Below are 15606 nucleotides of genomic sequence, written 5' to 3'. Positions count from 1 at the left end.
CCTCCGTTTGTTCTTCGCTCTTCTCCTCATCTTTTTCATCCAATGAACTCGCGGTTTCATCAATTTCTTCTTCCATAAACTCCTGCAAAATATTAGTCTCTTCTTGGACAGCGGAGTTATTCTCAATAAATACATCAACATCGTAATTATCGTAGCAATATTTAAGGATAGCAAGATTTCCAAGTCTATAAACTGAATCATCAAAATCTTTGAACTTTTCAAACAAAGATTCAATTTCATAAGCACCCTTAAAAGCAACAAATTCTTCTATTCGTTCCACATCATAGTAATCATATATACCTTCAGCATAAGAAGCCAAGGTTTCATTATCATTAAATTCGCATGAATAGGGAAGGTGTGGAACCTCAACCTTAGAGCAACAAGTATAATCATATCTCAAGCATAGATTCCAAGCATACCACTGCAACATTTCAATTTGATCCAATAAAAGTTTTCCTTTTTGAGTCAAGCGATAATCTCTAAAGTATTCACATTGATCCAATGTTAATCCCATTATCAAGTTGAATGGGGTTTTCTCAGGATTATCAAAGTAGTGCATAATATTTTTCACATAACGAGCATCGAGGGTTTTAGGAGGCTCCCCATCTCCATGAGTAGCAAGTACCACTAATTGTGTTGGTGTTTCGTGTTCCATATCCATAACTAAAGATAGAGAACAACTTAGAACAAGAAATAAAAACTACTTAGTGATAAAGCAAACAAGCACACACGAGTATATTCACCCCACGCTATTGCTGCCCAGCAACGGCGCCAGAAAGAGGTCTTGCTAACCCACAATTATAGGGGATCGTTTGTAGCCTTCTTCGATAAATAAGAGTGTCGAACCCAACGAGGAGCAAAAGGCAGAACAAATATTCCCTCAAGTTCTATCGACCACCGATACAACTCTACGCACACTTGACGTTTGCTTTGTCGGAAACAAGTATGGAACTATTTTGTAGGTGTGTGCTAGAACTACTTTGCAAGAATAAAACTAGAAGTACTTTGCAAGATAATAAAAGTTGGTGTTTAGTAAAAGGGTTTGTGTCAACAAGAAAGTTATTTGTCCCTAGGCAATCGATAACATGTACCAGTAATCATTCTTGCAATTTTACATGAGGGAGAGGCATGAGCTAACATACTTCCTCTACTTGGATCATGTGCACTTATGATTGGAACTCTAGCAAGCATCTACAACTACTAAAGATCATTAAGGTCATCAAACCCAACCATAGCATTAAGTATCAAGTCCTCTTTACTCCCATACGTCATACCCCACCTACTCGGGTTTAAGTTCCTGTCACTCTCGCAACCCACCATAAGCGAACCATGAACATATTGCAACACCCTACAGCGAGGGCCCTCACGTTTGCGCGATACGAAGGGCACCATGGGACAGCACCATAAATAAATACAATCATACCAACCAAGATCATAATTAACCCACAAGACAAAACGGATCTACTCAAACATCATAGGATAACCATAGATCATTGGGAAATAATATATGGAGTTGAGCACCATATTTGAGTAGAGATTACAACGGGGGAAGAGGTGTTACACCACTGCATAGAGGGGGAGAAATTTGGTGTTCACGGTAGCAAGATTGTTGATGTAGATCGCCTTCCCGATCTTTGCCCCGGCGGCACTCCGGCGCCACCGGAAGCGAGCGGGAGAGAGACCCCTCCTTCTTATTCTTCCTTGGCCTCCCCCTAGATGGGAGTAGAGTTCCCCCTCTGGTCCTTGGTCTCCATGGCCGCGGAGGGGCGGGAGCCCCTCCGAGATTGGATCTCCCTCTCTGTTCTCTTCTGTTTCGTGTTCTCCAAATCTGGCCGAAAACCGTTTCTTATATTCCCGGAGATCCGTAACTCCGATTGCGCTGAGATTTTAACACGATCTTTTTCGGATATAAGCTTCCTTACGCCCAAAGTAGAGCTCGACGTACAAGGTGGTCACAACCCACCACGCCACGCCTAGCTCCGGGACCGCGCCGTGGTGGGTTGTGCCCACCACGGGCCTCCGTTTGCGGTGATTCCAACTCCGAAAAATCACATATATTCCAAAATAATTCTCTGTGAAATTTTATTGCATTTGGCCTTAGTTTGATATGGATACTCTACGATACAAAAAACATGCAAAAAATAGGAACTGGCACTGGGCACTGGATCAATAGGTTAGTCCAATAAATCTTATAAAAAGTTGCTAAAAGTATGTAAAGTTGAATAATATTGGCATGAAGCAATAAAAAATTATAGATACAATGGAGACGTTTCATATTTCTCCACGATACAGTGATCAACAAGTTCGGGAAGTATATATAGATTTTTTTTATCTTGGAGGACAAGTATAAGGTAGAAAAACGGAGTACGGGAGGTGTCCGAGGTGGGCACAATCCAGGGGACGCTTCCTGGGAGTTTTTTTTATTTCCAAATTTCTAAAATATTCCAAAACTGATAAAAAAAATTGCGGAATTTTTGGAGTCAGTTTTCTTACCGTATCACGTACCTCTTTATTTTCACGATTCTGGAGTGTTCCGTAAGGACTCTTTTATGTGTTATTCCGGTGTCAACATTTGGATAATATTACTTTCAACATTAATAGGCGTACCTGAGATATAATGCTTTATTCATTGCTCATTTACAACCTTCGGGCTAGTACCTTCGGAGTTATTTATTTTGATGGCTCCAGACCGGTAAACCTCCTCGATGACATATGGGCATTCCATTTTGAGAGGAGCTTTCCTGCCAAAAATCTAAAATGAGAGTTGTACAAAAGAACATATTCTCCAACTTTAAACTCACGCTTTTGGATTCTTTTGTCATGCCATCTTTTAACTTTTTCTTTGAATAACTTTGCATTTTCATAAGCTTGGGTTCTCCATTCATCTAAAGAACTTATATCAAATAACCTCTTTTCACCAGCAAGTTTGAAATCACAATTGAGTTCTTTAACTGCCCAATATGCTTTATGTTCTAACTCAAGAGGCAAATGAAAAGCTTTTCCATAAACCATTCTATATGGAGACATACCCATAGGATTTTTATAAGCTGTTCTATAAGCCCAAAGTGCATCATCTAATTTCTTAGACCAATTCTTCCTGGACCTATTGACAGTCTTTTGCAAAATTAATTTTATTTCTCTATTGCTAAGTTCAACTTGACCACTAGACTTAGGATGATATGGTGATGCAATTCTATGTTTAACATCATACTTGGCAAGCATTTTACGGAAAGCACCATGAATAAAGTGTGAACCACCATCAGTCATTAAATATCTAGGGACTCCAAACCTTGGGAAAATAACTTCCTTAAGAATTTTAATAGAGGTGTTGTGATCAGCACTACTAGTTGGAATAGCTTCTACCCATATAGTAGCATAATCAACAGCAACCAAAATATGTGTATACCCATTAGAGGAACGAAAAGGTCCCATGTAATCAAATCCCCAAACATCAAATGGTTCAACATCAAGTGAATAATTCATAGGCATTTCTTGACGCTTACCGATATTACCTATCCTTTGACATTCATCACAAGATGAGACAAACATACGGGCATCCTTGAAGAGAGTATGCCAATAAAATCCAGATTGCAATACCTTGTGAGCAGTTCTATCTCCACCATGATGCCCTCCATAAGCCTCAGAGTGACATTTCCGTAGGATTTGTCCCTGTTCATGCTCAGGTACACAACATCTAACAATACCATCTATTCCTTCTTTATAAAGATGTGGGTCGTCCCAGAAGTAATGTGTTAAACCATAGAAGAATTTTTTATTTTGCTCGTATGTAAAGCTAGGTGGTAAATATTGAGCAACAATGTAATTAGCATAGTCAGCATACCAAGGAGTACTATTAGCAACATTTATTGTAGCTAACTGCTCATCAGGAAAACTATCATCAATAGGTAGTGGTTCATCAAGCACATTTTCAAGCCTAGACAAGTTATCAGCTACTGGGTTCTCAACTCCTTTTCTATCAATGATATGTAAATAAAATTCTTGCAACAAGAGAACCCAATGATTAAGTCTAGGTTTAGCATCTTTCTTTTCCATAAGATATTTAATAGCGACATGGTCTATGTGAACAGTTACTTTGGAATCAATAATATAAGGTCTTAATTTATCACAAGCAAACACCACTGCTAAGAATTCTTTTTTAGTAGTTGCATAATTTCTTTGAGCATTATCTAGAGTTTTACTAGCATAATGAATAACCTTAAGTTTCTTATCAACTCTTTGTCCTAGAATAGCACCAACAGCATAATCACTAGCATCACACATAATTTCAAAAGGCAAGTTCCAATCAGGTGGTTAAACAATAGGTGTAGAAATTAAAGCTTTCTTAAGCGTTTCAAAGGCTTTTAAACAATCATCATCAAAAACAAAAGGAATATCCTTTTGCAAGAGACTAGTAAGAGGCCTAGAAATTTTAGAGAAGTCTTTGATAAATCTCCTATAGAAACCAGCATGACCTAGGAAACTACGAATACCTTTGATATCCTTAGGACATGGCATTTTCTCAATGGCATCAACCTTAGCTTCGTCCACTTCAATACCTCTTTCAGAAATTTTATGACCCAAGACAATGCCTTCATTAACCATAAAGTGGCACTTCTCCCAATTCAAGACAAGGTTTGTTTGTTCACATCCCTGCAAAACTTGCTCAAGATTGCCTAAACAATCATCAAAAGACTTCCCAGAAACAGAAAAGTCATCCATGAAAACCTCAACAATCTTTTCACAAAAACAGAGAATATAGCAGTCATACATCTTTGAAAGGTAGAAGGTGCATTACATAAATCAAAAGGCATACATCTATAAGCATAAGTTCCAAAGGGACAAGTAAAAGTAGTCTTTTTTTGATCAGGATGAGAAACCGGTATTTGTGAAAAGCCAGAGTATCCATCTAGGAAGCAAAAGTGTGTGTGCTTAGATAGTATTTCAAGCATTTGATCAACAAAAGGCAAAGGGTAATGATCTTTTCTAGTTGCTTTGTTTAATTTTCTATAATCAATTGCCATTCTATAGCCTGTAACAATTCTTTGCAGAATAAGCTCATTCTTATCATTAGGAACAAACGTTATACCTCCTTTCTTAGGGACATAGTGAACAGGACTTACCCATCTACTATCAGCTATGGGATAGATTATACCTACTTCCAGAAGTTTTAATATTTCCGTTCTTACCACTTACTTCATTTTTGGATTCAACCGACGTTGGTGATCAACAACGGGTTTACCATCAGGTTCCATATTAATGTTATGCTGACATAGAGTGGTACTAATGCCCTTTAAATCATCAAGAGTATATCCAATAGCAGCTCGGTGCTTCCTTAGAACTTTCAATAATATTTCTTCTTCATGTTCTGAAATGTTAGCACTAATAATAACAGGATATATTTTCTTTTCATCAAGATAAACATGTTTCAAAGTATCTGGCAATTGTTTTAATTCAAACATAGGATCACCTTTGGGTGGAGGAGGACCTCCTAGAGTTTCAATAGGAAAATTGTGTTTAATTAGAGGACGTTGTTCAAAGAAAATCTTAACTATTTCATTTCTTTCATGCATATGTGAATCATTTTCATGGTCTAGCAAATATTGTTCTAAAGGATCAATGGGTGGAATAGCCATAGAATCAAGACCAATTAATTTGTCCTTAGTAGGCAATTCTTTTTCACGATGATTTCTACTAAACTTGGAAAAATTAAACTCATGAGACTCATCACCAAAGCTAACACCAACAGTTTGTTTCTTACAATCTATCTTAGCATTAACTATGTTCAAGAAAGGTCTACCAAAGATAATGGGACAAAAATCATCTTGTGGGGAACCAAGAACAAGAAAATCAGTAGGGTATTTAATTTTCCCACACAAGACATCAACATCTCTAATAATCCCAATTGGTGATATGGTGTCTCTATTAGCAAATTTAATAGTAACATCTATTTCTTCTATCTCAGCAGGTGCTATGTCTTTCATGATTTCTTCATATAAAGTGTAAGGAATAGCACTCATGCTAGCACCCATGTCACATAAACCATGATAACAGTGATCTCCTATTTTAACTGAGATGACAGGCATGCCAACGACGGGTCTATGTTTATCTTTTCTATCAAGTTTAGCAATTCTAGCAGCTTCTTCACAGAAGTAAATAACATGCCCATCCATATCTTCTTCCAAGAGATCTTTAACCATAGCAATACTAGGTTCAACTTTAATTTGTTCATTAGGTTTAGGTGTTCTAATATAGCTTTTGTTAACCAGAGTTGAAACTTTAGCACGTTCCTTTATCCTAACAGGGAAAGGTGGTTTCTTAATATAAGCAGAGGGAACAACTGGATCAACATTATAAAGTATAGTTTCTTCTTTAACAGGTATCGGTTCTTTAATTTCTTCTTTAATAGGTGGGCGATATCTAAACCACTTCTCCTTAGGGAGTTCAACATGAGTAGCAAATGATTCACAAAATGAGGCTACTATCTCAGAGTCAAGTCTGTATTTAGTGCTAAACTTTTGAAAAGCATCGGTATCCATAAAAGATTTAACACAATCATATTTAATTGTAATACTTGACTCTTTACCTTTTTCGAGTTCCCAATCTTCAGAGTTGCGTTTAATTCTTTCCAAAAGATCCCACCGGAATTCAATAGTCTTCTTCATAAATGAACCAGCACAAGAAGTATCAAGCACAGTTTGATCATTACGGGAAAGCTGAGCATAAAAATTCTGGATAATAATTTCTCTTGAGAGCTCATGATTGGGGCACGAATATAACATTGACTTAAGCCTCCCCCAAGCTATAGCAATACTTTCTCCTTCATGAGGCCAAAAATTATATATATATATAATTCTGATCATGATGAACTAGATGCGCATAGGATAATTTTTTTGGTGGAACTCCAATTTCAAACGATTCCAACTCCATTGTCCAATATCATCACATAGCCTATACCATGCCAATGATTTTCCCTTCAAAGATAAAGGGAAAACCTTTTTCATCACTTCGTCCCTGGGTAGACCTGCAAGCTTAAACAATCCACAAATTTGTTCCACATATATCAAGTGCATATCAGGATGTTCGGTTCCATCTCCTGCATAAGGATTAACTAGAAGTTGTTCTATCATACCCGAAGGAATTTCATATTCAATATATTTTCCGTAGGTGCACTAGGTTGAGGGGTAGCTAATTGTGGTTTTGGACGAGGTGAATATACCCCGAACAAACCCCTCAAAGGATTGTTTTCCATAGTAACAAGTGACAATAAATTTCAGCACACTATATAAATGTTTCCTTACCAAATGGGCTTCACTCCCTGGCAACGGTGCCAGAAAATAGCCTTGATGACCCACAAGTATAGGGGATCAATTGTAGATCTTTTCGATAAGTAAGAGTGTCGAACCAAACGAGGAGTAGAAGGAAATGACAAGTAGTTTTTAGTAAGGTAATGTCTGCAAGTGCTGAAATTGTAAGTAGCTGAGTAGTTTGATAGCAAGATAATTTGTAACGAGCAAGTAACGATAATAGTAACAATAGTTCAGCATGGTAGCCCAATCCTTTTGAGGCAAAGGACAGGCCAAAACGGTAGCTTATGATAAGCAAAACATTCTTGAGGGCACACGGGAATTTCATCTAGTCACTTTCATCATGTTGGTTTGATTCGTGTTCGCTACTTTGATAATTTGATATGTGGGTGGACCGGTGCTTAGGTGTTGTTCTTACATGAACAAAACTCCCACTTATGATTAACTCTCCCGCAAGCATTCACAACTACGAGAAAAGTATTAAGAATAAATTCTAACCATAGCATTAAACTTTTGGATTCAATCGGTCCCTTACGGAATAGCGCATAAACTGGGGTTTAAGCTTCTATCACTCTCACAACCCACCATCTAATTGCTACTCAACAATGCATTCCCTTAGGCCCAAATATGGTGAAGTGTCATGTAGTCGACATTCACATGACACCGCCAAGGGAATAACAACATACATAGTATCAAAATATCGAACACATATCAAGTTCACATGATTACTTGCAACATGATTTCTCCTGTGACCTCAAGAACAAAAGTAACTACTCACAATTGATAAACATGTTCATGATCAGAGGAGTATTAAATAGCATAATGGATCTGAACATATAATCTTCCACCAAATAAACCATATAGTAATCAACTACAAGATGTAATCAACACTACTAGTCACCCACAAGCACCAATCTATAGTTCCGGTAACAAGATTGAACACAAGAGATGAACTAGGGTTTGAGATGAGATGGTGTTGTTGAAGATGTTGATGGAGATTGCCCTCCCCAAGATGGGAGAGTTGTTGGTGATGATGATGACGATGATTTCCCCCTCCGGGAGGGAAGTTCCCCCGGCAGAATCACTCCGTCGGAGGGCAAAAGTGCTCCTGCCCAAGTTCCGCCTCGAGGCAGCGGCGCTTCTTCCCGAAATTCCTCCCCTTATTTTTTCTAGGTCAAAATCACTTATATACCAGAACATGTGCACCGGAGGTGGGCCGAGGAGGCCACAACCCACCAGGGCATGGCTGGGGGGGGGGGGGGCTGGAACACCCAGGTGGGTTGTGCCCACCTGGTGGCCCCCCTCTGGTGGTTATTGGCTCTAGTGTTTCTTAAATATTCCATAAAAAATATTCGTGAAGTTTCAGCTTATTTGGTTTTGTGCAGAATAGGTAGCCTGACGTAGCTTTTTCAGGTCCAGATTTTCAGCTGCCGGAATTCTCCCTCTAGGTGTGTTCCTCGCAAATTATGAGAGAAAAGTCATTAGAATTAATCCAAAAAGCATTATTATGGATAAAAATATTATAAATAACAGTAAGAAAACATGATGCAAAAATGGACGTATCAATCTACATCTGGGCTCCCCAAACCATCACCAAACCGACCCAAACGGGCACCTTAAACCAGCCTCAAACGCCCAGGCTGTCCAGCGCCCCTCATATCCAGCCCAAATGTAGGGCGGATATGGGGCAGCCCGGGCGCATCTGCCAGATCGGCTTGGCCTAGCGCTGGCGTACCTGTGCCCCACAAATATCTCCATCCAGAAAACCCTAGATAGGAGTCAATCCATAGTTCACTTCACTCCCCTCTCCGTTCACTACACATCCAGTCCCCACCAATCCAAATCTATGGCCGGCATCGGAAACAGTACGTGTAGAATCCGGTGGCTCCAATGACTGGGCGAACCTGGTGCACAAAGCGAAGCCCGAGGACACGACCAGGGAAAACCCTATGGATAGACGCTTACTAGTAGCACTCTATATTTACCAAGGCTACTGCTAATTACTAGTAGCATGCTGTATTAACCACTCACTACTAGTAAATATTAATGCTAGTGCATGGCAAAAAACGCGCTATGGTAAGTATCTTCCGTGGATATATAGGGCATAGTAGTAACATGGGTTGTAGAACCTGCGCTACTACTAGTTGAATCTAGTACCCCTATAAAAGCACGAGAGGGCAGATCTAACTAAGCATATTAGTTGTCTAATCAACGATCTAAAGGCCTAAAATCATCGTTAACGAAAACTATCGTTATGGAAATCTCTCCTTCGTTAACGAAACCTGCTACCCCGCTACTTCTTTGTCTCTCTCGCCACCCGCACGCCCCTACTGGCCAACCGCTCGACCCTGTTGTCGCCCCTTTTGGCCAGACGCTCGACCCCCTCGCCGCCGCGCCTGCTCGGCCCCTTCCCCCGTGGCGCTAGACCCCCCGCCACCGCGCCTGCTCGGCCCCTTCACCCCGTGGCGCTTGACCCCCCGCCGCCGCGCCTGCTCGGCCCCTTCCTCCCACGGCGCCCACGGCAGCCGTCTTACTCACGCTCACCGCATCACTCCCCCTACACCTGCCTTAACCCCTCCCAACCTCCGCGCTCCTGCTCCCTGCCCCAACGCAATCCTTCAACGGCAAAATCTCTAATGCCCGAGAGGAGTATGTGAGGCAATGGAGGTGGCAGAGGCGGGCTGATGACGAACATGAGCCTGCGGCGGCTGCAGTACTACTGCGTGTTGGGTGCATTTGCCGGGGGCATCTTGTTCGACACGCTCCGTTACATGCCAGCCGTCGGCAGCGGCGCGTCCCTCTCCATCACCTCCTCCCTCGCCACCGCGGCGGCGCCTACCGGAGTCGTGTCGGGTGAGCACAGGAAAAAGAAGGGCATGGCGCCGGCGCCCATGAAGGAGGTCGCGAAGGTGGTGATGAAGCTGATGGAGTTGGTGGTGTTCAACCTCGGTGACTCCAACTCGGGCACTGGTGGGGTGGCGGCACTAGTGCAGAACCGGGATGTATCACCAGTTCGTAAGGGCCTTTAGTGCCGGTTCTGCAACCGGCACTAAAGAGTGCAGACTAAATGTCCCCCCCTTTAGTACCGGTCCTGCACAAATCGCCACTAAAGGGCCACCACGTGGCACGAGCTAGCGCCGGGGGCGGGGAGCCCTTTAGTACCGGTTGGTAACACCAACCGGTACTTAAATATTTGGGTGGTTTTGGTTTTATTTTTATTTTTCCTTTAATTTTGTGTTTTCCATTTAATTCTTTTTTCTCTGCTAGTATTTTACGATATATATATATACATATATCATCGAATGTCTCACAACCACCATTATACACATACACATGTATATATATACAATTTCTCCTACATGTCGCCTTGATGCCTTCGGAGCACGATGACAATTGGGAGTGGTTCATGGGGGCGGTAGCGGGTAATATAATAGTATTCTCCTTTGGGATCTATGACCTGGTCGAGGAAAAATCCCGCTATTTCCTCTTGAAGTGCTCGTATGCGCTTCGTTGCTAGGAGCTTGTCCTGCACCTCATTGAACTGTTAAGAAGGAGATCAATATGCATGTGTATTAGTTGTGTGACTAGATATCGATAATCATGTAAAAATTGTGAATAGTGTTCTGGCAAACATACCCATTCCTATCTTTGAGATTTGCTCCTTTCGGACGCCATCATGCGAATGTTCTCGAAAACGTTCTGCTTCAGGGCCTTTACGAGAATAGAATTTAATCAGATAATAATTAATCAAGCATGATAATTAATTAATGGTATTGAAACAAGAATTAAAGAGATAGTAGCCAGTTAGTAGTACTTAATTACTGACCTTGGGTCGATGCCACAACAGCTTTTTTGCCATTTGCCTGGAGTCACCATGATGAACTTTGCCCAAGCACTGCCCTCCGGGAAAGAAAATTAATAAAGGGGTTATTAAATATAGTTGATATCAGGAAATGACGAACTAAATAGGCCAAGATATAGTTATTAATGATTGAAATTACCTGTCGAGTATCCCCTTCACAATGGTGAAGTCACCTTCTTTCTTAAGTAGTGAATCAAGTACTTCAACTTTTCCTTCTTCAACTTTAATGTCTAACAAAGACTCAGTGGTAACTGCATGCGCACACGTTTGCATGTCTTAATTAAGCGGGCATGTGCATAACACGAATGAACTACCCTAAACCATATACACTTAATTATTAACATCTAGCTAGCTAGTAAGCAAAACAGAATTTGTACTACAAGACAGTGTGACACACCTAAAGTTGTAAGGAAGTAGTATATCTTCATTGCTATTGAGGCGCTTCAAGAACTCTAGAATTTTATTCTCTACATCCTGTTTACAATGATCATTTGCCCATGTCTTTTCATTAATGATATTTGGGTCAATGAACCCAATGCCATAGCATCCAGCTTTTTTCATTTCATACATCTTGATCCTGCATAATACCACAAAAATGAATATAGTGAGGATAATTACAGGTAATGATCGATCAATGAGCACTAAATCTAGCTTGAGACTTAAATTACAGAAAGAAATCACTTACAAACAATAGCAACTGGCGAGAGATCTGTCGAGTGTATCTTGATTGAATAACAGAAATAGTTCTGAATACTCAACGCACAGAGCTAGCTTATGGAAGTAATGCTCTTCCTTGACCTTCACCATGAGGGACTCTCGATTGGAACTCTTGGTTATTTTCATGTACCAATCATGCAATTCATACATTCTCATTGGGAGGTTCTTGACCTCCTCGGGCTCGACCAAAGGTTGGCCGCTGACATATTTCCGTTTTATTTCCTCCTCTCTAAGCGGAGACATGGGCTCGATCTTGAGGAGTTGTCCAACAGTGATATTGAGGCTTTGAGCCTGCATTATATGCTCCTCAGTTATTTCCAGATTGCCTAGCTAGGGAACGTAAACGGTTTTCCCACATCTATATAGGGCGGCAGTACTCTCATGTGTTGTTGGCACAACAAGTGGAGGGATCGACTGCGCCGCCTGTTCTCCCAGCTGGGGAACGGTTTTCCCGCATTTTTTGCCAGCTGCTTGGCTCGAGCTCGAGCTCGACTCCTTCTATAGTCGTGCTCGATGTGCCTTTCTAATTTGGTGCTCATAGTCTGAGTCAATAGGCTTGGGAGCTGGTGGTCTAGCCATACGAATGAAGTGGTCAATCTTTTCCTCACGCACTTTCTCCCTTGGCGGGGCGTCCACTTGGGCCTTCACTAAGGCCGCATTTTTCTCCTCGGTCATGTCGTAAGGCCTCTTAGGAAGAGAACCGAGGCTTGGACCATATTTATATCGCTTGCCTCTGCCTGTACCTCCTATACTAGCTCGACTCGTAGCGCTACGCACCATAGCTGCGGCGGCTCTCTTCTGTGATTGTTGAGGCGGCGGAGACGGCTGACGTGGCTGAGTTGGAGCAGGAGGAGTGGCCTGACGCTGTGCCTGACTTGGAGGAGGAGGACTGGACTGACGCGTTGGTGGACTTGGAGGAGCAGGAGTCTGCTGACGCGGTGGCGGACTTCGAGGAGGAGTCTGCTGACGTTGTGCCGGACTTGAAGTGGGAGGAGTGGCCTGGCGCTTTGCCGGACATAATGGAGGAGGAGTGGCCTGACGCTTTGCCGGACTTGGAGGAGGAGGAGTGGCCTTATGCGGTGGCGAACATGGAGGAGCGGGAGTCTGCTGACGCGGTGGCGGACTTCGAGGAGGAGTCGGCTGACGCGGTGTCGGTGGCCTTGGAAAGATGATGCAATCCTTTCTCCATAGGATGATACGATGTTTGGCCTCTCCCTGTGTGTGCTCCTCATCACCTCCAGGAATGTCAAGCTCTAGGCCCGAATATTGGTCCACCACTTCATCAACCTAGACACGAGCATAGCCGGCTGGAATCGGTTTGCAATGGAAGGTTGCATCGGGGGAATTTGTATAAGCAATGGCGTCTGCCACCTTCATGGATATGTTCTTCATTTTGAAGTGTAGCTCATAGTTAGTGCTCTCCATGATGTCATCCACAGGGTATTTATCCAGCAGTGTGTCGCCCGGGGCGAAACCAATGCTGCTTCTCGGCATGGATGGGACGGTGCTATCCAATGCTGGATCATCCGCTAGCTGCTGCCACTGCTGAGACCCCTTTTTCTGGCTAAGTGAGTCGATCTGCTATTGCTGCCGCTGGAATTTGAGTGCCAAGTCGGCGTGCGCTGATTCTAGGCCTTGAAGGCATTTTGCTTCCTGCTTCCTCTGCTCCCCCTCCAGCTTCCTCTTCTTCTCCTCCTCCATCTTCCTTCTTGTATGGGTTCTGTAGTCTGTGTTCCATTCCGAAAAGCCCTCATACCACGGAACAACGCCCTTGCCTCGTGTTCTTCCCGGGTGTTCAGGATTTCCCAGGGCGCGCGTAAGCTCGTCATTGTCTCTGTTGGGCCTAAACACCCCCGTTCGAGCATCTTCTATTGCTTGAAGTAACTTATCGTCGGCTCCTTTTAGACTTGCCTTCTTCGAAACCAGGCCTGTCTTCGGGTCCAACGCCCCCCATGCGCATAGAACCAAGTTCTGCACCTGGGGGGCCAGCTCCTAGTAACTGGATCGACCCCTGCATCCTGCATCTCTTGCTTAGACTTATCCCACTTAGGCATTGCCACCACGTAGCCACCTGGCCCCAGCCTATGGAACTGCGTCTTTTTTGCGGCATTGGCCTTGTTTTTTCCTGACCGTTCCTTAGATAATTCTGATTCCTTGAATTTCACGAAAGCGGGCTAGTGTTCTCTTTGCTTCTCCAGTGTTCCCTTGAATTCTGGAGTCTTCCTTCCTCCTTCGACGTACTTGGCCCATACAGTTTTCTTGTGGGTGTTGAATGCAATTGATCTTCCTAAGAGCAGCTGTCGGTGTCAAAACCGGCGGATCTCGGGTAGGGGGTCCCGAACTGTGCGTCTAAGGCGGATGGTAATAGGAGGCAGGGAACATGATGTTTTACCCAGGTTCGGACCCTCTTGATGGAGGTAAAACCCTACGTCCTGCTTGATTTATTCTTGATGATATGAGTACTACAAGAGTTGATCTACCACGAGATTGGAGAGGCTAAACCCTAGAAGCTAGCCTATGGTATGATTGTATGTTGTCCTATGGACCAAAACCCTCCGGTTTATATAGACACCAGAGGGGGCTAGGGTTACACAAGGTCGGTTACAAAGGAGGAGATATACATATCCGTATTGCCTAGCTTGCCTTCCACGCCAAGTAGAGTCCTATCCGGACACGAGACGAAGTCTTCAATCTTGTATCTTCATAGTCCAACAGTCCGGCCAAAGGATATAGTCTGGCTGTCCGGAGACCCCCTAATCCAGGACTCCCTTAGTAGCCCCTGAACCAGGCTTCAATGATGATGAGTCCGGCGTGCAGTATTGTCTTCGGCATTGCAAGGCAGGTTCCTCCTTCGAATACACCACAGAAGAATTTGAATACAAGGATAGTGTCCGACCCTGCAAAATAAGTTCCACATACCACCGTAGAGAGAATAATATTTCCACAAATATAATCTGCTGACACGTTTTGGCAACATGACATTATGTCATGGCCCAGTGATTATTCGAACCGTTTCCTTTAACTAGCCCCACACATAACGCGAGGCAGTTTCTTGACACGTCTTGTCAAAGCAGAGATCGTGTCCCCCTTATTATGGGATTCTCATCAATACGGGCGTGGGTAAACCAACCACGCTATCGATTACGGTGCTTGGGGGATAAGTGAGTTTTACCAGGCTAGTGGGGGCGCATAGTTTTGGCCGCCCTTATAAAGGGACAAGGTTTAACCTTTTTCTACCCACGCCTTCTTCCTCCTTCCTTATCCATTCTTGCGCACTCGAGCTCCAATGCCCAAGTCCACATCCTTCTCCTCAACCTTCTCCAAACATGTCCGGAGCGGGAGGCAAGTGGATGGCGTCCTCCGTCATGGAGGGACACATCAAAAAGCTACGCGGGGCCAGATACCTAGCCTCGAATATCGTGCATCGGCTGCCCGCTGCAGGGCAGATCGTCCCTACCCCGGAACCTCACGAGAGGGTAGTTTTCCTCCACCACTTCCTCCGCGGACTGGGGTTTCCCCTCCATCCATTCGTCCGTGGTCTCATGTTCAACTACGGGCTGGACTTCCATGATCTGGCCCCAAACTTCATCCTCAACATTTCGGCGTTCATCGTCGTGTGTGAGGCTTTCCTCTGCATCCGGCCCCACTTCGGCCTATGGCTAAAGACCTTCAATATCAAGCCGAAGGTGGTGGGAGGCCAACAAGCAGAATGCGGCGGAGCCA

The 15606-nt window shown here is 43.3% G+C and overlaps 1 protein-coding gene across 1 annotated transcript; it reads left to right on the top strand.

Moving 5' to 3' along the window:
• The first annotated feature begins 9988 nt into the window (after nt 1-9988).
• On the top strand, nt 9989-10333 carry LOC147967230 (uncharacterized). Its single transcript, XM_087531073.1, has one exon. It carries the CDS (start codon nt 9989-9991, stop codon nt 10331-10333), a length of 345 nt encoding a protein of 114 aa, XP_087387199.1.
• The last annotated feature ends 5273 nt before the right edge of the window (nt 10334-15606 follow it).

This window comes from Triticum urartu, chromosome 6A, assembly GCF_056163025.1.
Source record: "Triticum urartu cultivar PI428250 chromosome 6A, HENAU_Tu73, whole genome shotgun sequence".
Lineage (NCBI taxonomy): Eukaryota > Viridiplantae > Streptophyta > Magnoliopsida > Poales > Poaceae > Triticum > Triticum urartu.
This window is presented reverse-complemented; position numbering and strand designations above follow the sequence as displayed.